The sequence below is a fragment of the Balaenoptera ricei genome, chromosome X, assembly GCF_028023285.1.
Source record: "Balaenoptera ricei isolate mBalRic1 chromosome X, mBalRic1.hap2, whole genome shotgun sequence".
In the NCBI taxonomy this organism is placed as follows: domain Eukaryota; kingdom Metazoa; phylum Chordata; class Mammalia; order Artiodactyla; family Balaenopteridae; genus Balaenoptera; species Balaenoptera ricei.
Window position 1 is genome coordinate 66907315 of NC_082660.1, and position 27360 is coordinate 66934674.

Here is a 27360-nt window from a genome sequence, read left to right on the forward strand (position 1 = left end):
ACGAAGACCCAACACAGCCATAAATAAATAAATAATAAACCCAAAGTTAAAAAAAAAAAACAACAGAATGATTCGTAATTAAAAAAAAAAAAAAATACATGGCTTCCAAGGTCACTCTGCCGTTATAGCTCCCAAGTAAGCAGAAACATCATGGTAGTCTTTTCATGGTCCAGGTCTGGAAGTGGTATTTGTCTTTTTTACCCACATGCTATTGGTCAGAATTCAGTCACATGGTCAAGCCAAACAGCTGAACAGGCTAAGAAATGTAGTGTAGCTGTGTGGTAGCTAGCTAGAAGTCTCTATCACAGACTTGATCTCTAAAGGCTCCCTGCCCCAGCTTTGAAGTTCTGGGTATGCTTATGAACTAGACTCCTGGTTCTCACATTGCTTTGTTACAGGCACTTTGAAATTTGCCTAACCTCACTGGCCATCAGGGACTAGCAAGCTGGCAGTGCAGACCAAGGCAATGCCCCCAGTGAAAGGCCAGAGAAGATCTGAGATACCAGCCGCACCACCAGGTAACACATTAAACTAAGGTGTCTTTGTGCTTCTTTTCTCTGCAGCATGGGTAGGAGCCCTCTCAATGGGCATGATCTTCTTCTGTTCTCCCATTGTGAGTATATTCACTGATCGATTGGGCTGCCGAATCACAGCAACTGCAGGGGCTGCCGTCGCTTTCATTGGCCTCCATACCAGCTCCTTCACCAGGTAAGGCTAGGAGTTGCTGACCATTTGCCCAAGGCTGAGGGTTGGCTTCTTTCTGGGCCTCAACTAGACACTCTTCTCATTGCAGAATCCCCTGTGGCCCTTTCCATGTAGGGTCCTCAAGACCCTGTTCCCAGGAACTATTGTCCAATGGGACTCATCTTGGTAGGGTCCCCAGGACACATTGGTAGGGAATATACCCAAAGAGGACCCAAGAGTTCCAAAGTGGTGGGAGGAGCCTGAGCTTGGGCATTCATACTGCTGGGCCCAAGTCAAGTTTTGGCCACTGAATGGCAATGGAACAATTCATGAGTACCATTCCCCTCTTTGAGCCTCAATTTTTATACTGTAACATGAGGAGATTAGATCAGGTCTTTTCAGGTGTCTTCCAGCTCTGCCATTCTATTTCCCTTCAATATGCCACACATCTCATGACCTCAACTGCCCTCCTGGAAATGAACTTCTGGAGTAAGCCCATGTGAACACCTACCATTACAGGATTCCTAAGGTAATCTTATGCTGAAAAAGAGGTCAGCTGAGCCCAAGGCTGTTTAGCATTTCTGGTCCTTTTCCATTTCTGGATAGCAATGTATGGATGATTTGGAACAGATAAAGATTCATGTCTTGGGTGTGAGAAGGGATGTTTAGCAGCCTCCCTCACTGAGATACAGACCCAGTACCCAGCTACCCAACTAGGCCTAAGCTAGGTAAACTCAAACTCTGGTCCCATAGGTCCCACTGGCAGAAACTGGTAGTGTTGGTCAAGGAGCAGGCTACAAGTTCATTTTCTGCTTTCTTTCTGCCAGCTCTCCAGAAGCATGTCTGTAGGGGAGGAGAGAAGTAAAAACCCTCCACCACAGCCTGAGGAATATGGGATTCCTAAAGAACTCCAATGACTTTCTGCCAAAGACACTTTGGGAGTTATGGTACCTCCTACTTCCAATCTGCCTGGGCTGGTGTAGGAGAATGCCAGCCTGGAGACATGGCTAGCTTATCAGAGACTTGCTTTCTGAGCTTGGCTCCCCAGAGAAGGACCGTGGTTATGCTCTCCAGGCCTAAGGTTCCACTCACAGCAGAGAATGATAATTGTGTTCTGCTACAACTGGGCCTTGTGAGGTTGAGCCAGCTTTCTTTATGACTTGAGCATTTCCGGCTGCCCAGCCCACCCTCCAGCAGAGCTTGGATCTGGCCTGCAATGGTTTCTTGGCTTGGTCCCATCCAACTGGGACAGAGGCAGGGAAAACCATATCCTGTCTGTAATCTGCTCAGTCCTCCCAGGGCAGCAGCTCCAAACCCTTTCAGGACCCCTCTGGTGGTCGGCCTCATTTGCCCTCAGCAAGCTCGTGTCTGGCTCCTTGTGGGAAGGAGCTAGGCCTCAGAAGCAGCTCCAGTCTCAGAGCTACACAGCAGAGGCCTGTTTTTTAAGGCCAAGCAGAGCAAAGTGTAAACAAATTAGCAACATACGGATCCCATTTTCCTTCCAGTCCACATGAGCTCAGTTACAGGAGGGGAAGGAGCTCAGATGTGCTTTCTCCTGGCATTCTTCTTTAGGCACATTGGAGTAGGCGTTCTGTTCTCCAGCCCCTAAGCTCCTCCCCCACCCCCTTTGCCCTTTCTGTAAGAACATCTTCAAAGCCAAGAAACTTTCTGGATGGCTTCATATCCAGTGGAAAAATGGTTCTGCTTGTGGCTAGAACTCCAAGTCATCTTTCCTGTTGCTTGAATCAGGGCTCTGAGTTCCTTTGGATGGTGTGAGGTGGGGCAAAGTTCAGGCAGGGGTGGGGAGGCCTTGGCAAGCCTGCTCAGGGGCCTCCTGCCTTTGGGCCCAGCTAGAAATAGATCCACCACACAGCTCCCTGAACTGAATCCCATGCTTTGCTCCCACTGGCCCCCTCCCTGAGGGTCTCCCTCAGACCTTCATAACTCCTCTCCCTTAGACAAGGCCCCCAGCCCAGATCAATCCCAAATGGTACTTAGACTCTAACAGGAGGAAGCCCCAAGGAATCTGACAGAAGAGGAGCAGTTGGCTTAGCTATGTGTTCTAAGTAGAGGCAAGCCTTTTGAAACCAAAGCCCTTGCTCATATCCAATGAATGCAAGCAGATAGAAAGAAATGATGATGATAGCTGTCTTGGAATCATGAGTACTAGCACCACTTCATCTCTGCAGCATAGGTCCAGTCCTTTAGTATGAGGACTGGATCTATCTATGGAGAGGAACTGCCCAACCGTGGAAAGTATTAGGTTATTACGTGGTCAGATAAGAAATATTGCAAAATATGTGGAGGCATCAAAAAGAAAACAAAGTTTTTCACTAGTTTGTGCCAGTATCATCTGAGGGCAAATGGCCAGCCAAGCTGACCTTCCCATGGCCTTTTCCCTTCTGATACTTTTCCTTCTGTTATAGAAGTTTATAGTCAAAGCAGGGCCTAAGGGTTTTAAGCCAGAGCCTCTCTTACTTGGCCAGGCTCACAACTTCTTTGAGTTTCCAGTTCCCATCAAGCAGCCAAGCTACTCTGGGAAGCTAGTCCATATCATGTCCAGCAACAGGAGCCAGGCTTTGGAAGTTATAGAAACTCCTTACCTTAGGATCCCCATGGAAATTATCTGGGGCCTGGAGTAAAGGGTCTTGGGACATCCCAGGGAGGGGGTGTCTCTCAGAACACCACCAACCATTCTGTGAAATATTAAGGGCCCTGAGCATGAAGAAAGACACTGAAGAGTCTTATGGAGGGTCTCAACGTTCTAGAATCTTGGCTCCTTGCAGAACTTTCTTGTTACTTGGGATAAAGCTTTGGTTACCAGCCCAACCATGGTGTCTAGGTGAGCAGTAGGTGTAACTATTCTTTCTAAGGCACTGACTTACTCTTTGTAGCCCCTCATCCAGACTTTGCATAGGCTAGTTTCGGCTTTCTTCTGAACAGTACTCTCTGATGGAGTACTATGATTCAAACTAGAGTCACACAGACTTAGATTCAAGTCCAAGCTTTGCTGATCCCCAGTTATGCTACCTTGGGTAAATTACTTTACTTCTCTGAGCCTCTGTCTCCCCATCTACAAAATGGGGACCAGAAGGTCCTATTCCTTGTCTGTTCTGAGGGTCAGTAGTAACTGGGGCCGTGGGTTAAGGGTGGGGGTATGCCGATCTCAGGAGGGTGAGGGGGGAAGGGCAGGTGGATTGCTGGTCAGGCTTCTGAGGATAGCTCTTGGTGTCTCTCCCACAGCTCACTAAGCCTGCGTTACTTCACCTACGGGATTCTCTTTGGTTGTGGCTGTTCCTTCGCCTTTCAGCCATCTCTCGTCATCCTGGGCCATTACTTCCAACGCCGTCTGGGTCTGGCCAATGGTGTGGTGTCTGCTGGGAGTAGCATCTTCTCCATATCCTTCCCCCTCCTCATCAAAACGCTGGGGGCTAAGATCAAGCTCGCCCAAACCTTCCAGGTGCTGAGTACCTTTATGTTTATTCTTACGCTGCTTTCACTCACCTACCGACCCCTCCTGCCCAGCTCGCAGGACACCCCAAGCAAGAGAGGTGTCCACACCCTGTGCCAACGCTTTCTGGCTCAGCTCAGGAAGTACTTCAACATGCGAGTGTTCCGCCAACGTACCTACCGCATCTGGGCCTTCGGGATCGCTGCTGCTGCCCTTGGCTACTTCGTTCCCTATGTACACTTGGTGAGGAATACCAGGGTGGGTCCACCCTACCTGACCCCAAGACGTTGCCCTTAACCTGCCTGAAGTCCAGAGGGTAGGAGCAGAAGACATTGAAAGGGCAGACCTGGAACCTTTGGAGAAAGACAAAACAGTGGTTGGAGAGACCCAGAGTAGGAAAGAGCACAGGCTGAGGGAAGACCTCAGTGGGAAATGGGGGAAGTTCCTCAGGGGGAGGCCTATGCCTATGGTTTCCCACACTGATAAATCTAGATGGATTTTCAGGAGAAGATAAGCATCACCGGGATACAGGAGGCTGCCCCAGATGACCCAATGATAGGGTTTTCTTTTCTTTCTTTTTTTTTTTTTTAATTTATTTAGCAGTGCTGGGTCTTCGTTGCAGTGCCTGGTCTCTTCGTTGCGGCGTGTGGGCTTCTCTAGTTGCAGTGCATGGGCTCAGTAGTTGCAGCATGTGGGCTCAGTGGTTGCAGTGCTTGGGCTCTCTAGTTGCAGCATGCAGGCTCTAGAGCACGCGGGCTCAGTAGTTGCAGCACGCCAGCTTAGTTGTGGTATGTAGGATCTTAGTTCCCCGGCCAGGGATCACCAGGCCCCCTGCCATGGGAGCACGGAGTCTTAACCACTGACCACCAGGGAAGTCCCTCAATGATAGAGTTTTCTAAGAGTGTGTCTTATGGAATGCTAGTCTTTGGGGTCAAGTAATTTTGTTTAAGAAATAACATATACTAGATTTCTCTAGCTTCATAATATGTAACAATCTTTTAAAGGTACCAAAGATCCTGCTGTAAAGAAATCAATTCAGCTTTGTTTAACCACCATACACCCAACTTACATGGCCACAGATTTGTTGGTTGTAGTCCAGTGTTATCTTCCACAGACCTTGTGTTTCTTAAAGCACACTTTTGGAATATTACCTGGAAGTTAGTGGATCCTTCTCCCTTGGTGACCTGCTGTTACCCCAGGCTGTCAGTTCTGGGTCAGGGAATGAGGAGATAATAGGGGAACCCTTGGACTTTTTTCAGTTGTTAAGGCTGTATTCTGTCCTGCCAGGGCTTGGAAGGGGCTTAGAGACACCCACTGCCCTCAGCTGTTGCTCAGAAACCGAGAATCCAGAGAGCCAGGGGATATGCAGCCTTTTAAGCTGTTAGAAACAGCCAGAGAGCTTGTTCTGGAGCTAAGGCTATAAGGGAGGTTGCTGCAGGAGAAGGAACTCTTGCCATGGTCCAGGGAAGTAAGCAGTAGAGGGTTCTGGGTACGCCAACAATTAACCAGCCATCTCTTCTTCTTCCTCTTATCCCGGGGGCCTGGTGCTATGCTTTTCAGATGAAGTATGTGGAAGAGGAATTCTTGGAAATCAAGCAGACCTGGGTGCTCTTGGTGTGTATTGGAGCTACCTCAGGCCTTGGGCGCCTTGTGTCAGGCCGTGTCAGTGACTCCATTCCTGGACTTAAGAAGATCTACTTGCAGGTGAGTGTGACCACCCTGTCTACTGTGGGGAGAACAGCCTGCCACAGATGCTAGGTTATCTCCAGCCTTTGGGATACAGTGGTAGGATGTATAACTGCTGTGGCCTGGGCCCCAGCTCTGACACCAGCTTGCTGTGTGACATGGGAAAGTCAATCAAATTCTCTAAGCCTCCGTTTCCCTTGCTTTCAAGTGAAGATCATCATCCTTGTTCTGCCTCCTTCATCAAAATGGAGTGAGGATGTAGTGAAAGCTGTCAGTGTAGATGGAACCTCTAAGAACACTTTCAAAGAAAATGTTTATTAATAAAGGCTCTCCCATCTGAAAGAGGGAAACTGAAGCCAGGAGTTAGATGCTGCCCCCACTGAAGACTGAACTCATTGCTACCTTATACTCTCTTGGAGGGTCTTGAGCATCTGCAGTACTCTGTGGCCCAGTGTCTCTCTCCTCTAGGCCCAGACCCATCACTTCTTATACCTCCAGAGCTACTTGGTACCAAACACTGGCTCTCAAATGCTATCCTCTTGACGGGCACAAAAAAATTGCCAGAAAAGGCCAGAGCTCACTTGCCCTCTCTACACCTCACTTTCCTCTTTCATGCAATGAGAATAATCCTTGCCTTTCCTATCTCACCTTGCAGGTGAGAATCAAAAGGAATACAGGTGTGACCAGGCTTTGAGAAGTAAAAAGTGTTATAGCCATGCAAAGTTTTAATCCTTCTCACAGTGACACAGGTAGCCTCATATTGTGGGCAGTACCCATGTGGATGCTCGAGAGGCCACTTTTTGTGTGACCTGGGCTCTGGTCTGGCTTGAATACAGACTACTGCTCAAGCTGTCTGTCTTTGTCTACTGGGCAACAATATTGTCTTTCGGACCTGGCTCATGTTTTTGCTACAGCAGCTGGGTTTACCAGAAGGTGCCCAAGTGTGGAACCCTGTGAAGGGGTAACAGCAGCCCCAGAAAACATGTGGGTCACAAATAGTCCATCAGGAAGGTGGTTGAGTTCTGACTATCCTGGAGATGTCCTAAAAGAACTTCCAAGGGGCCCTGACTATACACACAGCAGGGATTTCTCTGTCTTCTGATAGCCCCAAGTGTTTTCCTAAATACCCTCGTATGTCTTGGATGAGGATATGATTAAGGTTTCCTGTTGTGTTTAACTTTGTGTTAGATTTGCAAGAGCTAGTGAATCTGCTTTGTCAGAGCTCAGGGTGCCATTTTGGTCCATCCAGCCCAACCTCTCATTACACTGATGGAGAAACTGAGGGAAAGACTCAGACAGTCATGGCAGAGCTGAACTCCTATGTAGCACTCTTCTCATATTCCACTTTACACTAAGTGATGGATGGCAGAACCAAGTCCCAGACGTGATAAGTGACTAGACCAAGGTCAAACCAAAAGGCTGTGATTGAGATAAACCAATTATAAAATTTTAAATTCCTGTGCCAATATCAGCAAGACCTTACCTGGGTGGCTTTTTGCATAGGACTGTGTGTGGCTTTCCCAGCCTCTTCCACATGGCACCCCTGTGGGTCTTCCCTGTCAATATCAGCAACTCCAAGATGCCAAAGAGTGCTGGAGATCAGGGTAAGCTAGTATTGGGCCAGGGCTTTATCTTGAGGAAAAGCAGCAGCCCTTGCCTAGCCATATAGCTCATTTCTCACTGCAGTCCCTAGGAGAGAGGTAGGGCCCAAGCAGTTTTTGCTTTGTATTGTGTAGAGGGAGTTCCAAGAGAGGCAGAGGCATTAGCTAGTCAGAAGGAGAACTAGGCTTATGGCCCAGTGCTTCTGCTGACCATTTCCCCTACCCACCCAACAATCTCTCCCCTTTTCCACTCTTACTTGACCCAGTTTTACCACTTAGAACAATATAAGATAATCTTGGAACTTTTTAGCTGAAACATATCTTCATCAACTTGTAGTCCAAATTCTCCATTTTACAAACTGAGGAACTGAGGCCCAGAGAGGGAAAGTGATTTGTTCAAACTCATTGTGCTGGTAAGTGTCTCAGGCTGAGAGCACAGAACAATGAATGAACTTCTCTCTCGTGAGCTACTCAAGATACCCCATCACGAGAATTTGCCTCCCTTTCTCCCCGGGTCAGATGCAGGAGTACTGGTCTGGGAGAGAAAAGGAGTGTACACAGCTTCAGGTTCTGAAGAGCCATCCACTAGACTTTGTGGTTCCTAGTACTGACAAAGACAGGCACATGTGTCTGGTGTCAAGCCCCTGGACAGTCTGTTGGTAAGGAAATGGTGACAACCTGCAGGACAACCTCATTTTGGGCCAATTCTTGAGGCCTGATTCTCAGTTCCAAGAGGGATTTTTAATTTCTGAACCTTGGCAAGGCCTCGTGGAGGATGTTAAGAGGCAGCTAGATACAGTAGGTAGTAATTACAGCCAATTGAAATCACTTAATGGGGTCCTTTGTATTATATAATGGTATTAACTCCTTAATTGCCATACCATTATGACTTGGTTGATAGGTGGGTCTGGTTTTATCTTACAGTTGTACGTGAATCTCCTAGAGGAGAAACTGGGATATCTGGGTTCTTATTCCTAGATTCTGCCTAGCTATCCCAAAACATCTTGGGCAAAGTTCAAAAGTCCTTCAACAAAGAGATTTCCTCAGATGGCATGACCAGGACATTTCTTATCCTCTCCAAAATCCAACCAATTAGCCTAACAAACCCACTGGCAGCAACAACACAGAAAATCTTTAGTGCTTGAAACAGCCTTGACCCTCCTACCTGCCTTGCATGTGCTGATGTGGTGACGTACCCTTACCATGTGGTGACTAACACTTCCTGGGTAAGTCAGCCTGCCTGTGTGAACTATTAGAAAATCCTGGATCCTGTCAAGGCCTTGGTTGACAAATCAGGCCTTAGCCCTGACCCTGGGACAACCTGGCTCTGCTGGCTACAGTGGGTGGAGCCCGGGTCTTCAGTCTGGCTCACAGACACAGGTTGCAGATGACCTTCATCAAAAGGCTAGCTGTGTTTCCAGTGGCCCTTATCTCTATTGAGAGGGAAAAACCAGCCTCTGGAAAGGCAGCTTCTTTACTTCAGAGTCATTTTGCTCAGCCCAAAGAAAGCCCAGTGGCTAGTCAGTGCCCCCTGGACTGGCTTCAGGCTCCCTAGACCTCTTCCTAGTGTCTTGGTTCTCCTTAGAGCCCCCTTTGTTACCTTCACAGGGTGCCCAGACAAGCCCAGAAGCCCCCAGAGCCATAACATCTGAGTGTCTGAGATGGGTGGTGTGTCCCATGTCCTAAAGCCTAAGGAACCTGGGTGAACCTCCCAATGGCCTCCTTCATACCAAGGTGTTTTCTAAAAGCAGTCTCCCGCAAAAATGGGGACTGGCTCCTTCCTCATTTCAGGAAGCTGTGCCTTCCATTCATGCCCCCATCTAATCATTATTCAAGTCATCCTCACTTCCTCCCCTTCCTCTTCCCATATCTAACATGGATCTGAAAATACCAGCATGGTCTGATCCCAGACCCTGTTGCCTGGGGCAGACAAACACAGGATCAGAAAGCAGCAACAGCAATTCCCTTTATCTCAGAGTCCAATTAAAAGACAACTTCTTGAGGACAGGAGCAATGAATGCGTCCTCTTTTAAAAGTCTTGACAGAATCAAAGTTAAATAGGGGATCTCTTAAAAACTTTAAATCCTAAGTCCTTCTAAGCAGGACTTAGAAGGGGCCTAAGTAACTAGTCCACTGGGCTCTCTGTTGATATCCCCTTGCCCCATTTTACAGATGGTAGAAACGAGGCCCTGAGAAAGGAGATGTGATTTACTATGTGGTCTTGGCAGGCAAGCACAACATGACCTCAGGCTGTTGCTCCTTTAGGTCATCTCCTTCCTGCTCCTGGGCCTGATGTCCATGATGATTCCCCTCTGCCGGGGCTTCGGGGGCCTCATCGTTGTCTGCCTCTTCCTGGGCCTGTGTGATGGCTTCTTCATCACCATCATGGCCCCCATCGCATTTGAGCTGGTGGGCCCAATGCAGGCCTCACAGGCCATTGGCTACCTCCTGGGCATGATGGCCCTGCCGATGATTGCCGGACCCCCCATTGCAGGTGAGGTTAATATTGCAGGGAGGGCATGAGTGGGGGAGTCCTGTCTTCCTTGGGACCTAGATCTCCTAAGCACCTCTGCTTAAAGTCCCTTTTCTCCTTCTTTTCTATTTAAGCAGCCTGGTCAGAGTGCATGAAACCCCTTACCACTATTGGTGAAAGAGACTAAGGACAGTACGTGTGCGTGGATTCATTTGGGGGGATGGGCTTTTCATGGCTGTATATCTGTTGCTGTGGGGTTTTATTGTAGACAGCATGGCTGATTCTGGGACAGTAGAGAGAGAAATGGGTTTGGCCTTCCTGACCATTCTATTGATCCAGAATCTTCTCTCTCTCTCTTTACAGGCAAGTAATTATTTGGAAGGTAGTTGAGCAGGAAGAGAAGAGAAAGTGGGCCCTGGTTTTATTAAGACTTAGAGATACCCCCTCCTCCTCTACCAGCTTCTGAATTGAGCCTGTAGAAAAGATTTGATTAAGAACACAACCCAGGACTGGACCAATGAGGCTCACTTCTAGCAGGCAACAGGCAAAGTGTTGGCTTGCCATCTTTCAGCACTCCCAATTTCTCTCTCCACTTCCAAGAAGGACATTGTTGGTACCCCAGAGAACTTAGGAAACAAGGAAAACTAATAAGAAGAGAACATCATTTCCTTTCTTTAGGATTTATTGCAAATATTGATTCATGGGCTAGAGTCTCCTAGGCTGGCCAACTGGGCTAGCTCAACAAGTATTCCCGGGGTATACCAATTCTGTGCAAGGTGTTGTGAGGGCACTGGTCATGCTGTGTTACAGTGACAAAACCTTCTACTCAGGCCCTTGTTCAACAGCCACACTGTCCACTGGGGGAGGGGAGCCTCTACCCAACTCCTGATCCCAAAGGTGGATCCCAGAATCCATATCTCTTTCCATTTTGCTTACCTCCTAAGCAGCCCCAGGGCCTACTTGCCTTTCTTCGGTAGTGTTTCTGGGCTCATCCTCCCTATGAGGTGTCCCACATTAGCTTCTGGAGGTGAGCAGCGAAGGCCCTGTATCCCATGCCAAACACATTTACCATATTGGCAACCTAGAGGAACCCAGAAGGGCCAACCATATCTGTAACTGGAAGGAAGGATACACATATAGCCTCCTCTTAGGGCAAATGGGCACTTCAAAGAAAGGGAAAATAGGAACTTGGCTGAATTGTTCCACAAGAACACTCTAGCCCAAGCTGGGGGTGGAAGGGTATATCATTGTGAACCAAAACAAGTCTTGGCCATCTTCTGTGGAGTTCTTTTAGAGTAGCTTCCCTCCTAACTCCATACCTTGGAGTGACTCGAAGTTAGCTGTAGCTTCATGAAAGTCAGAAATGGAGAAATTGAGAAGCTTCATTTGCTTCTTTCATAACCTCAAGAGCCTGCAACCCCAGTGCCTCAGGGAGGAGCAGCCTGTCTTTGTAATAGAGGTTTTGTTTCTTCCATCTAGGAGTGTTTAAACTGAGGGGGCTCTCGGGTCAAGGCAGTACAGGCCAAGAGTCTCTGGATAGGCATTGTGATGGCCCCTAGAAGAGGCAGAGAGCACCTTTGTACAGGAGGGCAAAGCTGGGCTTGACTTGTCTCTGTTGACTTTTCAGGCCTCCTCCGCAACTGTTTTGGGGACTATCATGTGGCCTTCTACTTTGCCGGTGTGCCCCCCATCGTCGGGGCTGTAATCCTCTTGTTCGTCCCTCTGATGCATCAAAGGATGTTCAAGAAAGAGCAAAGGGATTCCAGCAAGGATAAGATGTTGACCCCTGACCCAGACCCCAATGGAGAGCTGCTGCCAGGCTCCCCCACCCCTGAGGAACCAATCTAATGCCTCTTATTTGCCATTGTGTGCTCCTCCCCAAACCTTTCCCTTCACCCTGCCCTGCTCAGCATTTACATTTTTGCCACCAGCACACTTGTTCCCAAACCTGCACATGCAGCATTTCAGCCACCTGACCATCCCCCTGGAGCCAAAGCTCCAGGTGTTCCAAACTCATTAACCAAATTCTCCCTGTGAATGCCTTTAAACTTGCCAGGGTCCTCTCCTCCGAGGATCTAGGAAAGCTTGGGATCACCCCCTCGCCTTTGGACCCTCTCCATATACTTTCTAACTCTTGGGGGAGGAGGATGGGAACTCCTGGCCCAGCTTGTTAGTCACCCACTAAAAGCAACTGCCAAAGGTGCTACTGTGTCCCCAGGAGCCTGGTGGGAAGATCCAAGCCTCTGTGTGCTGAGGAGTTCCTTGCCATCTGTCCTTAGGAACCATTGGGGGGTGCGAGGGAAAGGGCATAGAGGTAAAATGAGACAAGGAGCCTTGTTTAGCCTCAGAGTCTCTGAGGGCTATGGCTTCCCAAGAGGTGTGGGTGACATCATTTTACAAGTGTACAGAGAGTCTCCCCATCATATGGTTGGTTAACAGTCTGCTTTCTTCTTTCCTTCCTCCTTTTTTTTTCCTCTACTGCCTCTTCTCCCCTCTCATCCCCCTCTATTTCTTTTTATGACTGTCATAGACTCATGGGTGCTCGAAGAAAGGAGGGACCCAGAGCTTGGGCCAATCAGCCTCACCTTGGCCCAGCCCGCCCCTAACACTAGCATCAATTCCACTCATCTCAGGCTGAGCCACATCTCATTTTTTGGCTCAAGCTGCTATAATCCTATACTGGAATAATAGAATATCACATAGGAAAGGGACCTTAAACACCGTAAAATTCCACTCACTGATTTTTTACAGATTTTCCAGGACAATGCATTAACCTGCAGGCTGTCCCAGCTCCCCATCCTTATATCCACCTGTCAAAATGTGAAGAAATTCCTTTCATCTCAGCAGGCAGAGGAAGACTGATGACAGGGGGAATGGCATGGTGGGGGGAGGAGCAATAGTTATGGACCTGGGGAAGGACCAACTCCATCTCTCATTATTCATGACGGGTCAACATTTGCACCTGGGCCAGGCCAGAAAAGGAACTGTTTGAGGGAAAATCCCATTCCCAACCTGGATCCCCCAAAGGTAGAGGCAGCAGCTGCACATAGGGTTGGAAAACTTCTAGGAAGAGGAAACCATCCTAGCCTTTACTACCCAATGTGTCCCCCATGCTGGGCATCCTGGACCACTCTACTTAGTGGGCATTAAAGGTGCCAGGAAAGGTAGACTCTGGACCATCTTCATCCCTCTGAAGTAGGTACCAGATGTTTCCCTATGCCTAAGCTCTGGGAAGCACTCTTGCTGCAGAGCATTTCCAGCCAGGCTGTGTCCGGCCATCACAACTCACCTTATTAGGAGCTCAGCCTCTCTCCTCACTCAGCCTCTTTGTATTTCTCCCTATGCTGGGTATTTTTCTGCTGTGTTCCTATTACCCTAACCTTTCATCATCTTCTTGCCAGGCATCCCTGGCTGTCACCTAGAGCTAACAGTGACTTGCCACCCCGAGCCAGGGCCATCCCAGGGCCAGGAGGATGAGATCGCCCCTGAGGAGCTCCAAAGAAGACAGTGGTCCCCACCCATGAGTTTTTCCGTTACAAACAGGCAGCTGGGGCATGGTTGGCCTCTGATGGCTTCATTCAAGGCCAAAGTCTGGAGCCCCCTCCCTTGGTCCCAGTCCAGCTCTTATCAATTTCCCGAAGGAAAACCCATTGGTTCTTGGCTCTGTGAATAGGAAGGGGCCTGCCTAATTACGATTCTGTTATCCCAAACAGCAGTGGAACAGGAGGAGCTGGGCCCCAGGAGCTCTTTAAGTCCCAGAAGAGGCCATTGAAAATGTTGGAGCAACAAAGCCCCTGCTTCCATTGCTCCCTGCCCACTCCCACCAAGTCACCTGAGGGCAGTTCTGCAGGGCCTCCTTTGTTGCTCATGGTGTGGATAGCTCTTAAGAATCAGGGTGCTACGCACTTCTCTCCAGATGAAGGAAAGACATTCACAGGTCCCAAATCTGCCCTATCAGGTGTCACATAACGTGGCAGGGTGTCAGTTTACTTCTTCCACACATGTACGCGTGCATGTGCGTGCTTGTGCACTTTTGGAGAGAATGTTGGTTGGCGAAAGCAGCACAGTATTAATATTTAGGGTAAGATGCAGCCTCTTATGCACCACAGTTAAATCAAGGAGAACGAACAAAATTTGGGAGCTTGAGATCTGGGACATTTAAATCCTCAGAAGGTTTGGAACAAAATAAACAGATCTAAAAATCCAGCTTTGGTGTGTTATGTTGCCTACACGGGTGAAATAGTCTTAAAAATCCAGCTTTGGTGTGTATGTTGCCTACATGGGTGAAATAGTCTTAACCTGGTTAACAGCGGGAAGTTTACTTTCAGAACTGAAATCTCATTTCAAATCAAATTTCTGCCAGGGTCTGTACTCCTTTTCTTCTCGCTTGTAATTGATGGAGGAACTTGAATGGGCTAGTATAGCTGGGTTATATAGCCAGGCAGCAGCCTGGAATTGAGGGTGATACAGAAGAGAGACCCATAACAATGACAAAGCTGGGAGTAACCTTAGCGTCTCCCTTGTCCATACTCTGCATTGAATTTAAGTGAGGACACTGAGGCCTGTATATAAGGCACTGCAGCAGGCTCACACAGTTTGTCAGTGACAGAGCAGGCTGAAACCTTGAACTCAGGTCGACTTCCAGTCCAGTCCAAACTCCTCATTTTGCAGATGAAGAAACCAACACAAGCAGGGGAAAATGACTTGCCCACTTCATTCAACAACTGTATAGTGAACCCATTTCCAAAAGGGCGTTGGCAGAACCAGCTCCAAGCAAAAAGAAATCTGAGCCACGTCTGACTTAGCATAGCCCATCTTTTCACAATTACTCTCACTCCCAACCAACACATACTTCTGGGGTTCTCTCTTCCCAAGCACTCCAGACCTTCATGTGGCCTTGGCCATGGAGAGCTAGTCCCACCTACTGCCCTTCCACCCTCAGCAACCCAAAAGGTACAAATAAAGTCCATCTCCCTATGGCCATACACTGAACAGGAGAGGGGTGGAGGGGACTGGTTTCCTTTGCAAGAGGGTGGTTTACCACCCAGCTCTTGGCTATTGTTGTTTCTCCCCTGACTCAGTGCAGACATCCCCAAGCTGCCAGCCTCCTCATCTCTTTCCACCGAGACTAATTACTCTGTCCTGCTGCCTGGCCCCAGGCTCTCCCACCCGAGGTCTGCTGCCCCCTCAGTCACTCCCCCAGTAGCCCCAAGGCCCTAGTCTGTGTTTGATCACTCAGGATCATTAGATTTCAAAGCTGTGGAATCCCATAATTTTTATGAGCATATGCTCTCCCCCAGGGCCTTTTCATGTCTGAAGAGGCAGCCAGCAGTTCCCTGCCACTTCACAGCAGCAGAGCAGGCCAGCTGACAGGAATTACAGGTGCCCCCAGTAAATCCCTGGTATCTGACAGCTGGTGCTTAGATAGGGTGGGTGCTGGTTAGAACCAGAGCCTTTGAAGCAAGTTCTGAATTCGAATAAGCTGAAATGTAGAGGAGACTCCAGAGGCACAAGGAAAGGGATTAGATATGCAATTCCTGCAGGGGTTGAGGAGGCTTTACTTTAGAAGGCCTTTCAAATCCTGCCTTTCAGCTCTCTCTAGTGGTCACCAGAAACAAAGTTCCATGCCTGGTTTTCAAGTCATTTCAGCAATATCTTCTAGGGACCTGCTTTGTGTCAGGCACTTTGCTAGAACCCAGGGATTTCAGAAATGAAAGGAACAGAGGTGGAGAAAACAAAGAGAAGAAACACAAGAAGGAATCTGAACTGTCTTCTTTCCAAGATACCTTTTCTTCTTCTGGACCCCAGCGGCCCGGAGCTTACGGACCTCAGAGCCTTTGGGGCAGGACAGGGGCCACCACGCCCCTTCCGGGATGGAGGCCTCAGCATTTCCCCCCTCCCCATCGCCCTGAGACTGGCCTCCCCCGGCCACAGCCTCCCGGAAGAACTACGCGCTCTTCAGCGTTGGTTTCCTGCTGAGCTGGAGCGAGATAAAATTAGCCCATTGCTCACGGCTAACAAGTGTCAACCCGTGTCCAGTTAGGGGGAGGGAAGGTAACCCATGGGCCCTCCTGCTGGGCCAGTCAACATGGGGAGTAACAGCACCGGTACAGCGCCCCCGGCCCAGGGCCTCCTCCTTCACCCTGCTCTACCCGCCCCCAGGGATGGGGAACTAGAAAGGGGCGGGGCTACAGCTACCCTCCTTTCCCACCACACACCCACCCTACACAGCCCTCGCAACTACTGGGCCCTGGGATCCGGGGATGTGGGTGCTAACCGGTACCGTTTCCCACTCTATCCCCATGCCCACCCCACACTTGGGGAATGCCTGGGGATGGAGATGGGCCTGGGGGGGCCCCAGTGGCCCTGGCTGCTCTCCTGGTCCTGCCGCTGGCTTCCGGTCACTTTAAGCAGAGTGGTGGGCGGTTCCTGCCCCCCTGTGGCTCTCCATCCATTTCCCCGCCTGGGAGGGGGAAGAACCCTGGAGACGCGCCAACTGAGACTCATCTGCCCCTGCTACTCGAACGGGAATCAGGCCCACCCAAGACAAGCAAACTTTCCCTCCCAGGGGAAGGGGGTGGGAAGGAAGGCGGGAGGGCCCAGCTTCGGGCCCTGCCAACTGTCTGGGGAGCCAGATGGATAGACAGCAGCTGCGCGTGTCCTGAGCTCAGCTCCTCCTCGATCCCCCACCCCCACTACCCTGCCCGGGCCACCGCCACCAGGGATTGCGGCATCGCCGCCCCCATCGACCGTTGGGTCCAGAGCCCTAGAGGTGATTCGGGCTGCGCAGTCCAACAACCCCCTCCCACCGGCGGCCCCCTACCAGATCTGTCCCCGAGGTCCGGAGGGCGGGGCCGACCTGCAACTAGCAAGGACCTAAGTGATTTCAGGCAGGAGGCCTGCCAGGATGAGGGGGTTAGGAGCGAGAACCGCCTCCAGGAAACGCTCCGCTCTGGTCCTGAGCAGCCATCCTCCTCACTCTCCTCTCCATCCTCCAACCCCGGGCTGGCTGTCCCCATAAAATCTGTCCCAGAACTCCCGGGGGGAACCATGCTTGCTGGTGGGAGCTCTCAGCTCAGGCCTGCTCTACCACTACAAGGTCCCCAGGTCCTACCCAAGGTGAAGGTGAGCCCCCACCAGCTGCCCTAGGTTCACAGAGGTGAACTAGTGGGATTTCCTAGGCTTGAGAACCCTCCTCCAAACCTGGAAAGAGCCCCAGGAATGGACCAGATTAACTCTAAGACCTGCCCTCCTCAATTTGCTCCCCACCGAACACTCTTCCACCCTACTCTCCATCAACCTGCTTCCTTCAGCCACTTGCCTAAGTGGTGGTGTAGGAGGGGGCCAGGGTAACCACCTCCACTGCCCTCCCACACACATCCACATACATCCTTCCTCCCACAAGGTGGAGTCTTCTGAGGATCCCAGCCTTGCAGATCCTTCTGCCTTAAAGCCTGCAAAGGCCAGAGTTTCCTCCTGTCAGTCCAAGACCTTCCAGCTACCTTGCCTCCTCATTTGCCTCCCCTCCCCCATACACGTGCACAGACACACTCCTGTCATCCTTCAGCTCTAAGAACACAAGGGCCTTCCCCCAGCATATTTGGACACAGAGGTCCCCTTCAATAATAACAGGGCTCCTTCATCTGTGGGGGAGGGGGGCGCTCAATTTACAGTTCATAGGTGCTCACATAGCTCTCATCATGCTTGACCCTCTCCCCAACCCTGGAAGGCAGCTGCTCCTGTGCCTGTTTTACAGATAGGGAAAGTAAGCCCCAGAGGGGAACTGAATGCCAGTTTTCAAACTCCTTCTCCAAGGCTGTTTCCACCCCACCTCACAGAAAGTAGGGAAGTAAGCGAATCTCTCTTTTCCCTTGACTTCTCAGAAAGCCTGCTTGCTCCTCCTGGAGATAATACCTGCGGTTCCCCAGGCCCAGCCAAGGAAGGCTCTGGGTAGTGAGTGGCACCACAGCACCAAGATGGAGGCATGGAAAGGAGCAAAAGCTGAGCCAGAGTCCTTGTGCACCCCCTACCCACCCACCCCAGCCTCTCTCTTGGAGGGAATGGGACAGGGAGGGGAATGTGGAAGAGGAATTAGGAGTCTCTGATCCGCCTTTCCCTGGGGGTGTACAACACTGTCTTCTGGGTTCCTCTCTGCCTCAAAATGGGTATAAAACTCCAAACTGTGCTCCCCTGTGCCTTACTCCCTCAGTCCTTCTCTTATTATTCAATAAAAACTATTATCACTGAGAGCTAATTTCCAGGGCCTTGCTAACTGCCCATAGACCCCCCAAAGGACCCTTTGTCTGGTCTAGTTATGAGGGGAGGGGAGGTGAGGAACAGTTCCTGGGAGGCCTTGCTTTCTTGGGAAAGGATTCGTGTGTCTAAGTGGTCAACACAGCTAGCTCAGAGGCTCCCTCTCGTCTAGACTTCTAGCACTTTGCCAAGCTACAGAGAGGGGATTCGGTGGGGAGGGGAGAGTAGCAAATATCATGCAATTAAGGGTAGGAGAGCTCCCAAGATAGCACCCGGGGAAAGGAAAAGTGGAGAACATGCCTAAACCCCTGACCACACACCTCACTGAGGTGGACTTGTCCTGTATATGCCTCTCAGCAACTGTGGCCATTACCCTCCTCCTCATCTCCCCTGCCCCCAGCTGAGAGATTCCCTGTATCTGCAGGGGAGCTTGTTGTCATCTAGCAGCCCCCACCCTTCAGTACCACATTTTTTGGTGGGCTCTAAATTCCCAGATCCCAATAAATCCTAGCCTAAGCCTTTCCTTCAGGGTAAATAGCTTCAAGCATCCAAGCCAGGTCCCTCCAAGGTTAGGACTCACCTGTCAACCACAATGGCTGGGCCCGGAAAGCAGGAAGAGGCAAGTTTCAAGAAAAGTCAAGATCTAGGCAAAGCTAGTTCCAGTTCAGTAGCTGTGCACATAGTTGTAACTAGTGAACTTCAGGATCACCTTAAACATTATAATGATAGAGCACAGGGGCTACAAAGAAACTTACCTTAATTCCGTTTTTCTGGTTAACTAAGTACTTTCTTCACAATCCTTGGTCAACACAGTTAAGGGCTGTTCTCTACCAGGAGAAAATCAAAGACCCAAAGGAGGTCAGAGGGGAAATGGTGGAGAGCTTCAGATCCAGTAATTTTCATACTGTACTCTGTGACTCTTTGGGGGATTCACAGAGGTACCTCAAAGACCGCTAGGGGCGTCCCTGGTGGCGCAGTGGTTGGGAGTCTGCCTGCCAATGCAGGGGACACGGGTTCGAGCCCTGGTCTGGGAAGATCCCGCGTACCGCGGAGCGACTGGGCCCGTGAGCCACGATTGCTGAGCCTGCGCGTCTGGAGCCTGTGCTCCGCAACAGGAGAGGCTGCGGTGGTGAGGGGCCCGCGCACCATGATGAAGAGTGGCCCCCGCTTGCCACAGCTGGAGAGGGCCCTCGCACAGAAACGAGGACCCAACACAGTCAAAAATAAATTTAAAAAAAAAATCCACTTAAAGAAAAGCAGTTCCTAGGATTACCTATTTCTAAAAAAAAAAAAAAAAAAAAAAAGACCGCTAAAATTTCTGGGACTGGTTTTCCTTATTCCTCCAATGAAGAACAGTTTAATGCTGAATATTATATATAAAACAAACCTAAGATGACTCTGAAAGTTGGAGAGAAGAAGGCAGACCAGGTAGGAGTGAAGACCTGAGGCAGAACCTGAGGAGTGATTCACTTGAGGTGAGTGCTGTAGGTTTACTTTTTGCCTTACATATCCCAGACTTGGTGATGGAGAAGCCAGAAACCCGGAAATGGCAATGGGCACTGACATAAAAAGCCCAAGGGAATTTTTTTCTCTCTAGCCAAAGAATCAGGAAAGGGACAGTCTAGAAAGACAGAAAACTTTTACACATTACAGTTCTACTCCAGTCAAACACCATGGACAAATTGTGGCCCCACCCCCACCCCAACCAGCAAAGGCAAAGTGGAGAGCCTAGATTCCACCTTCATCATGCTATAACAAAGCACCTTTCCCCGCCATCACCATGGTGGTGTCACAGAAAGCCAAATATGGAGCCCAGAGTTTCATCCCAGCCATGCAGGAAATAGTAATGAGGCATCCCAGTCCCTTGCATCCCTGTGGGTATCAGAGGAAGCCTAGTGGGTGCCTGAACTCCAACCCCTGCAAAGCAGTAATGAGGAGCCCCTCAACACCTGGGTGTCAATGAAGGACCAGTGGGAAACCCGGACTTCTACCTCGACTAGACAGTAATGAAGTAGTGCACACTTTCTCTCACTGGCACACTGTTAGAGGAGGCCTGCTGAAACTACAACAAAGATCTAATATTCATGTCATCAGAGTCCCAGAAAGAGAGGAGAAAGTAAGTTGGGCTGAAAAAGTATTCAAAGTCATTATTTAATGGCAGAAAACTCCCCAAACTGGGTAAAAGACATATTCTTGTATGTTCAAAAAACTGAGCAAAACCCAAACAGGAGGAACTCAAAGAAATCTATGCAAAAACACATCATGTCAAATGTGAAAACTAAACACAAACAAACAAAGATCTTGAAAGCAGTGAGAGAAAAATGACACCTTAATTATAGGAGAAAAAACAATTAGAACGACAGTAGATTTCTCATCAGAAACCATGGACGGGAGCTAGAAAAAGTCGTAAGTTTTTCAAGTACTAAAAGAAAAGAACTATCAACCCAGAATTGTATATCCAGCAAAAAAATCCTTGAGGAATTAAGAGGAAATCAAGAGGAAATCAAGACATTCTCAGGTGACAGAAAACTAAGAAAATTTGTTGCCAGCAGAATTACCCTAAAAGAATTGCTAAAGGAAGCTCTTCCAACAGAAAAGAAGCGACAAAAGAAGAAATCTTGAAATATCAGGAAGGAAGAAAGTACAATGAAAAGAGCAAAAATACAACAGGTTTTTCTTATCATCTTGAGCTTTCTAAATTATGTTTAACAATTGAAGCAAAAACTATAACAATATCTGATGTAGCTCTCAATGTATGTAGAGAAACTAGGACAATACTATAAATGGGGGATGGTGAAAAGACAAAAAAGGAGGTAAGGTTTCTACACTTCATTAAAACTGGTAAAATACCAACTCTGATAGACTGTGATAAGTTATGTACATATAATGTAATACTTAGATCAACCACTAAAGAAGCTGTGCCAATAGATACCCTCGAAAATCAAATAGAATTCTAACCCACAGGAAGGCAGGAATAAAATTCATAAATGAAAGACAGAGGGGACAAACAGAAAACAAACAATAAATGTCAGAACAAGGCCATAATATATCAATAATTACATTAAGTATAAATGGTGTAAATACATCAACTATAGAGATTTGCAGAGTGGACTTTTTTTTGAAAGAAATATGGTTATTTAATAAACCTAATAATTAACCCTAAATACTTAAACTTTTCGGGTCATCTACTTAATCCTACATTCCTTTTAAAATTTATTTTTATTGGAGTATAGTTGCTTTGCAATGTTGTGTTAATTTCTACTGTACAGCAACATGCATCAGCTATACGTATACATATACCCCCACTTTTTTGGACTTCCTTCCCATTTAGGTCACCGTAGAGCACTGAGTAGAGTTCCCTGTGTTATACAGTAAGTTCTCATTAGTTATCTATTTTATACGTAGTATCAATAGTGTATATATGTCAATCCCCATCTCCCAATTCATCCCACCCCTGCTTCTCCCTTGGAATACATACGTTGGTTTTCTACATAAGTGTCTCTACTTCTGTTCTGCAAATAAGATCAACTATACCATTTTCTTAGATTCCATATATATGCATTAATATATGATATTTGTTTTTCTCTTTCTGACTTACTTCACTCTGTATGACACTTTATAGGTCGATGCACGTCTCTACAAATGACTCAATTTTTTTTCCATTTTATGGCTGAGTAATATTCCATTGTATATATGTACCACATCTTCTTTATCCATCGCTCTCTTGTTGGACATTTAGGTTGCTTCCATGTCCTGGCTATTGTAAATAGCGCTGCAATGAACATTGGGGTGAATGTATCTTTTTGAATTAAGGTTTTTGTTGGGTATATGCCCAGTAGTGAGATTGCCAGGTCATATGGCAGTTCTAATTTTAGTTTTTTAAGGAACCTCCATACTGTTCTCCATAGTGGTTGTATCAATTTACATTCCCACCAACAATGCAAGAAGGCTCCCTTTTCTCCATACACTCTCTAGCATTTATTGTTTGTAGATTTTTTGATGATGGCCATTCTGATTGGTGTGAGGTGATACCTCATTGTAGTTTTGATTTGCATTTCTCTAATAATTAGTGATGTTGAACATCTTTTCATGAGCCTCTTGGCCATCTGTATATCTCTTTGGAAAAATGTCTATTTAGGCCTTTGGCCCATTTTTGGATTGGGTTGTTTGTTTTTATTTGCAATTGAGCTGCATGAGCTGCTTGTATATTTTGGAGATTAATCCTTTGTCAGTTGCTTTGTTTACAAATATTTTCTCCCATTCTGAGGGTTGTCTTTTCGTCTTGTTTATGGTTTCGTTTGCTGTGCAAAAGCTTTTAAGTTTAATTAGGCGCCATTTGTTTACTTTTGTTTTTATTATCATTACTCTAGGAGGTAGGTCAAAAAAGATCTTGCTGCGATTTATGTCAAAGAGTGTTCTGCCTATGTTTTCCTCTAAGAGTTTTATTGTGTCTGGACTTACATTTAGGTCTTTAATCCATTTTGAGTTTATTTTTGTGTATGGTGTTAGGGAGTGTTCTAATTTCATTCTTTTACATGTAGTTGTCCACTTTTCCCAGCACCACTTATTAAATAGGCTGTCTTTTGTCCATTGCATATTCTTGCCTCCTGTGTCATAGATTAGGTGACCAGAGGTGAGTGAGTTTATCTCTGGGCTTTCTATCCTGTTCCATTGATCTATATTTCTGTTTTTGTACCAGTACCATACTGGTTTGATGACTGTAGCTTTGTAGTATAGTCTGAAGTCAGGGAGCCTGATTCCTCCAGCTCCATTTTTCTTTCTCAAGATCACTTTGGCTATTCATGGTCTTTTGAGTCTCTATACAAATTGTATAATTTTTTGTTCTAGAGCTGTGAAAAATGCTACTGGTAATTTGATAGGGATTGCATTGAATCTGTAGCTTGCTTTGAGTAATATAGTCATTTTCAAAATATTGATTTTTCCAATCCAGGAAAATGGTATATCTCTCCATCTGTTTGTGTCATCTTTGATTTCCTTCAACAGTGTCTTATAGTTTTCTGCATACAGGACTTTTTCTCCTTAGGCAGATTTATTCCTAGGTATTTTATTCTTTTCGTTGCAATGGTGAATGGGATTGTTTCTTTAATTTCTCTTTCTGGTCTTTTATTGTTAGTGTATAGGAATGCAAGAGATTTCTGTGCATTAATTTTGTATCCTGCAACTCTACTAAATTCATTGATAAGCTCTAGCAGTTTTCTGGTGGCATCTTTAGCATTTTCTATGTAGAGTGTCATGCCATCTGCAAACAGTGACAGTTTTACTTCTTCTTTTCCAATTTGGATTCCTTTTATTTCTTTTCCTTCTGATTGCCATGGCTAGGACTTCCAAAACTATGTTGAATAAGAGTGGCGAGAGTGGGCACCCTTGTCTTGTTCCAGATCTTAGAGGAAATGCTTTCAGATTTTCACCATTGAGAATGATGTTTGCTGTGGGTTTGTCATATATGGCCTTTATTATGTTGAGGTAGGTTCCCTCTATGCCCACTTTCTGGAGAGGTTTTTTTTTTTTATCATGAATGGGTGTTGAATTTTGTCGAAAGCTTTTTCTGCATCTATTGAGACGATCATATGGATTTTGTTCTTCAGTTTGTTGATGTGGTGTATCACACTGATTGATTTGCAAATATTGAAAATTTCTTGCATCCCTGCGGTAAATCCCACTTGATCATGGTGTATGATCCTTTTAATGTGTTGTTGGATTCTCTTTGCTAGTGTTATGTTGAGGATTTTTGCGTCTATGTTCATCAGTGAAATTGGCCTGTAATTTTCTTTTTTTGCAATATCTTTGTCTGGTTTTGGTATCAGGGTGATGGTGGCCTTGTAGAATGAGTTTGGGAGTGTTTCTCTCTCTGCAATTTTTTGGAAGAGCTTGAGAAGGGTAGGTGTTAGCTCTTCTCGAAACGTTTGATAAAATTTGCTGGTGAAGCCATCTGGTCCTGGACTTTTGTTTGCTGGAAGAGTTTTAATCACAGTTTCAACTTCAGTACTTGTGATTGGTCTGTTCATATTTTCTATTTCTTCCTGGTTCAGTATCGGAAGGTTATACTTTTCTAAGAATTTCTCCATTTCTCCCAGGTTGTCCATTTTATTGGCGTATAGTTGCCTGTAAGAGTCTCTTATGATCCTTTGTATTTCTGTGGTGTCAGTTGAAACTTCTTTTTCGTTTCTAATTTTATTGATTTAAATCCTCTCCCTTTTTTTCTTGATGAGTCTGGCTAAAGGTTTATCAATTTTATTTATCTTCTCAGAGAACCAACTTTTAGTGTCATTGATCTTTTGAATTGTTTTCTTCATCTCTATTTCATTTATTTCTGCTCTGATCTTTATGATTTCTTTCCTTCTAATAACTTTGGGTTTTGTTTGTTCTTCTTTCTCTAGTTGCTTTAGGTGTAAGGTTAAGCTGTTTATTTGAGATTTTTCTTGTTTCTTGACGTAAGATTGTATTGCTATAAACTTCCCTTTTAGAACTGTTTTTGCTGCATCCCATAAATTTCGGGTTGTCCTGTTTTCGTTGTCATTTGTTTCTAGGTATTTTTCGATTTCCTCTTTGATTTTTTCAGTGATCTCTTGGTTATTTAGTAGCATATTGTTTAGCCTCCATGTGTTTTTGTTTTTACAGGTTTTTTTTCCCTGTAAATGATTTCTAACCGCATAGCGTTGCAGTTGGAAAAGATGCTCAATACAATTTCAACTTTCTTAAATTTACTGAGGCTTGATTTGTGACCCAAGATGTGATCTATCCTGGAGAATGTTCTGTGTGCACTTGAGAAGAAAGTGTATTCTTCTGCTTTGGGATGGAATGTCCTATAGATATCAATTAAGTCTATCTCGTCTAATGTGTCATTTAAGACTTTTGTTTCCTTATTTATTTTCATTTTGGATGATCTATCCATTGGTGTAAGTGGAGTATTTAAGTCCCCCACTGTTATTGTGTTACTGTCAATTTCCCCTTTTATGTCTGTTGGCATTTGCCTTAAATACTGAAGTGCTCCTATACTGGGTGCATAAATATTTACTATTGTTATTTCTTCTTCTTGGATTGATCCCTTGATCATTAGGTAGTGTCCTTCCTTGTCTCTTGTAACCGTCTTTATTTTAAAGTCTATTTTGTCTGATATGAGTATTGCTACTCCAGCTTTCTTTTGATTTCCATTTGCATGGAATCTCTTTTTCCATCCCCTCACTTTCAGTCTGTATGTGTCCCTAGGTCTGAAGTGGGTCTCTTGTCGACAGCATATATATGGGTCTTGTTTTTGTATCCATTCAGCCAGTCTGAGTCGTTTTGTTGGAGCATTTAATCTATTTACATTTAAGGTTATTATCAATATGTATGTTCCTATTACCATTTTCTTAATTATTTTGGGTTTGTTCTTGTAGGTCTTTTTCTTTTCTTGTGTTTCCTGCCTAGAGAAGTTCCTTTAGCATTTGTGGCAAAGCTGGTTTGGTGGTGCTGAATTCTCTTAGCTTTTGCTTGTCTCTAAAGCTTTTCATTTCTCTGTTGAATCTGAATGAGATCCTTGCTTGGTAGAGTAATCTTGGTTGTAGGTTTTTCCTTTTCATCATTTTAAATATATTTTGCCACTCCCTTCTGGCCTGCAGAATTTCTGCTGAAAAATCAGCTGATAATGTTATGGGGATTCCCTTGTATGTTATTTGTTGCTTTTCCCTTGCTGCTTTTAATATTTTTTCTTTGTATTTAATTGTTGTTTGTTTGATTAATATGTGTCTCACTGTGTTTCTCCTTGGGTTTATCCAGTATGGGACTCTCTGTGCTTCCTGGACTTGTTTGACTATTTCCTTTCCCATGTTAGGGAAATTTTCGACTATAATTTCTTCAAATATATTCTCAGACCCTTTCTCTTTCTTTTCTTCTTCTAGGACCCCTATAATTCGTATGTTGATGCATTTAATGTTGTCTCAGAGGTCTCTGAGACTATTTTCATTTCTTTTCATTCTTTTTTCTTTATTCTGCTCCACAGTAGTGAATTCCACCATCCTATCTTCCAGGTCACTTATCCATTCTTCTGCCTCAGTTATTCTGCTATTGATTCCTTCTAGTGTATTTTTAATTTCAGTTATTGTGTTGTTCATCACTGTTTGTTTGTTCTTTAGTTCTTCCAAGTCCTTGTTAAACATTTCTTGTATTTTCTCGATCAGTGCCTCCATTCTATTTCCGAGATCTTGGATCATCTTTCCTATAATTACTCTGAATTCTTTTTTAGGTAGACTGCCTATTTCCTCTCCATTTATTTTATCTTGTGAGTTTTTACCTTGCTCCTTCAACTGCAACATATTTCTCCGTCTTCTCATGTTGTCTAACTTACTGTGTTTGAGGTCTCTTTTCCACAGGCTGCAGGGTCATAGTTCCTCTTGGTTGTGTCTGCCCCCGGTGAGTGAGGTTGGTCCAGTGGCTTGTGTAGGCTTCCTGGTGGGAGGGACTGGTGCCTGCGTTCTGATGGGTGGAGCTGGATATTGTCCCTCTGATGGGCAGGGCCGTTTCAGGTGGTGTGTTTTGGGATGTCTGTGAGCTTAGTACAACTTTAAGCAGCCTGTCTGTTGATGGGTGGGTTTGTGTTCCTGTCTTGCTTGTTGTCTGGCATGAGGCATTCAGCACTGGAGCCTGCAGGCAGCTGGGTGCAGCTGGTCTTGGATTTGAGATGGAGAGCTCTCGCTGATTAATATTCCCCGAGGCCAGGAATTCTCTGGTGGTCCAGCATCCTGGACTCAGCGCGTCCACCCTGGAGGCTCAGGCCCAAACCCTGCAAGCCGCATGTCATGGCAATAAAGGGAAAAGAAGTGGGGGAAGAAAACAAACAAAAATAAAAAGAGAAACAAAACCCAAGACAAATAGCAAAGACCAAAGCAAACAAACAGCAACAACAGCAATAAAATAAAAAAAAAAAAACCAGACTAACGGTAAAAGCAAAATCAAACAAAAACAAACACACACACACACACAAACAAAAACAAAGAAAACAGGAGAACAACCAGACAAACAAAAGAACCCAAAAACGAAATCAAACAATTAAAAACAAAACTAACAAAAACACAAACCAAAACAAAGCAGAATGCAAACTGAAGAATAAAGCAAAGAAAAGTAAACAAACAGACAAAAACGATTTAAAAAAGGAAAAAACACAGAACAATGAAGAAGCAAAGTAAAAATAGAAATATAAAAAATATATTAAAAAG

The 27360-nt window shown here is 46.2% G+C and overlaps 1 protein-coding gene across 1 annotated transcript in view; it reads left to right on the plus strand.

Annotated features, from left to right (window-relative positions):
• Window positions 1-14101, plus strand: part of SLC16A2 (solute carrier family 16 member 2) — a 116414-nt gene extending 102313 nt beyond the window's left edge. The window contains exons 2-6 of the mRNA XM_059910222.1: window positions 564-708; window positions 3928-4378; window positions 5696-5839; window positions 9688-9916; window positions 11523-14101. Coding sequence (XP_059766205.1) covers window positions 564-708; window positions 3928-4378; window positions 5696-5839; window positions 9688-9916; window positions 11523-11743 — 1190 coding nt within the window. The 3' untranslated portion in view covers window positions 11744-14101. The remainder of the gene's footprint in view (window positions 1-563; window positions 709-3927; window positions 4379-5695; window positions 5840-9687; window positions 9917-11522) is intronic.
• Window positions 14102-27360: the final 13259 nt, after the last annotated feature.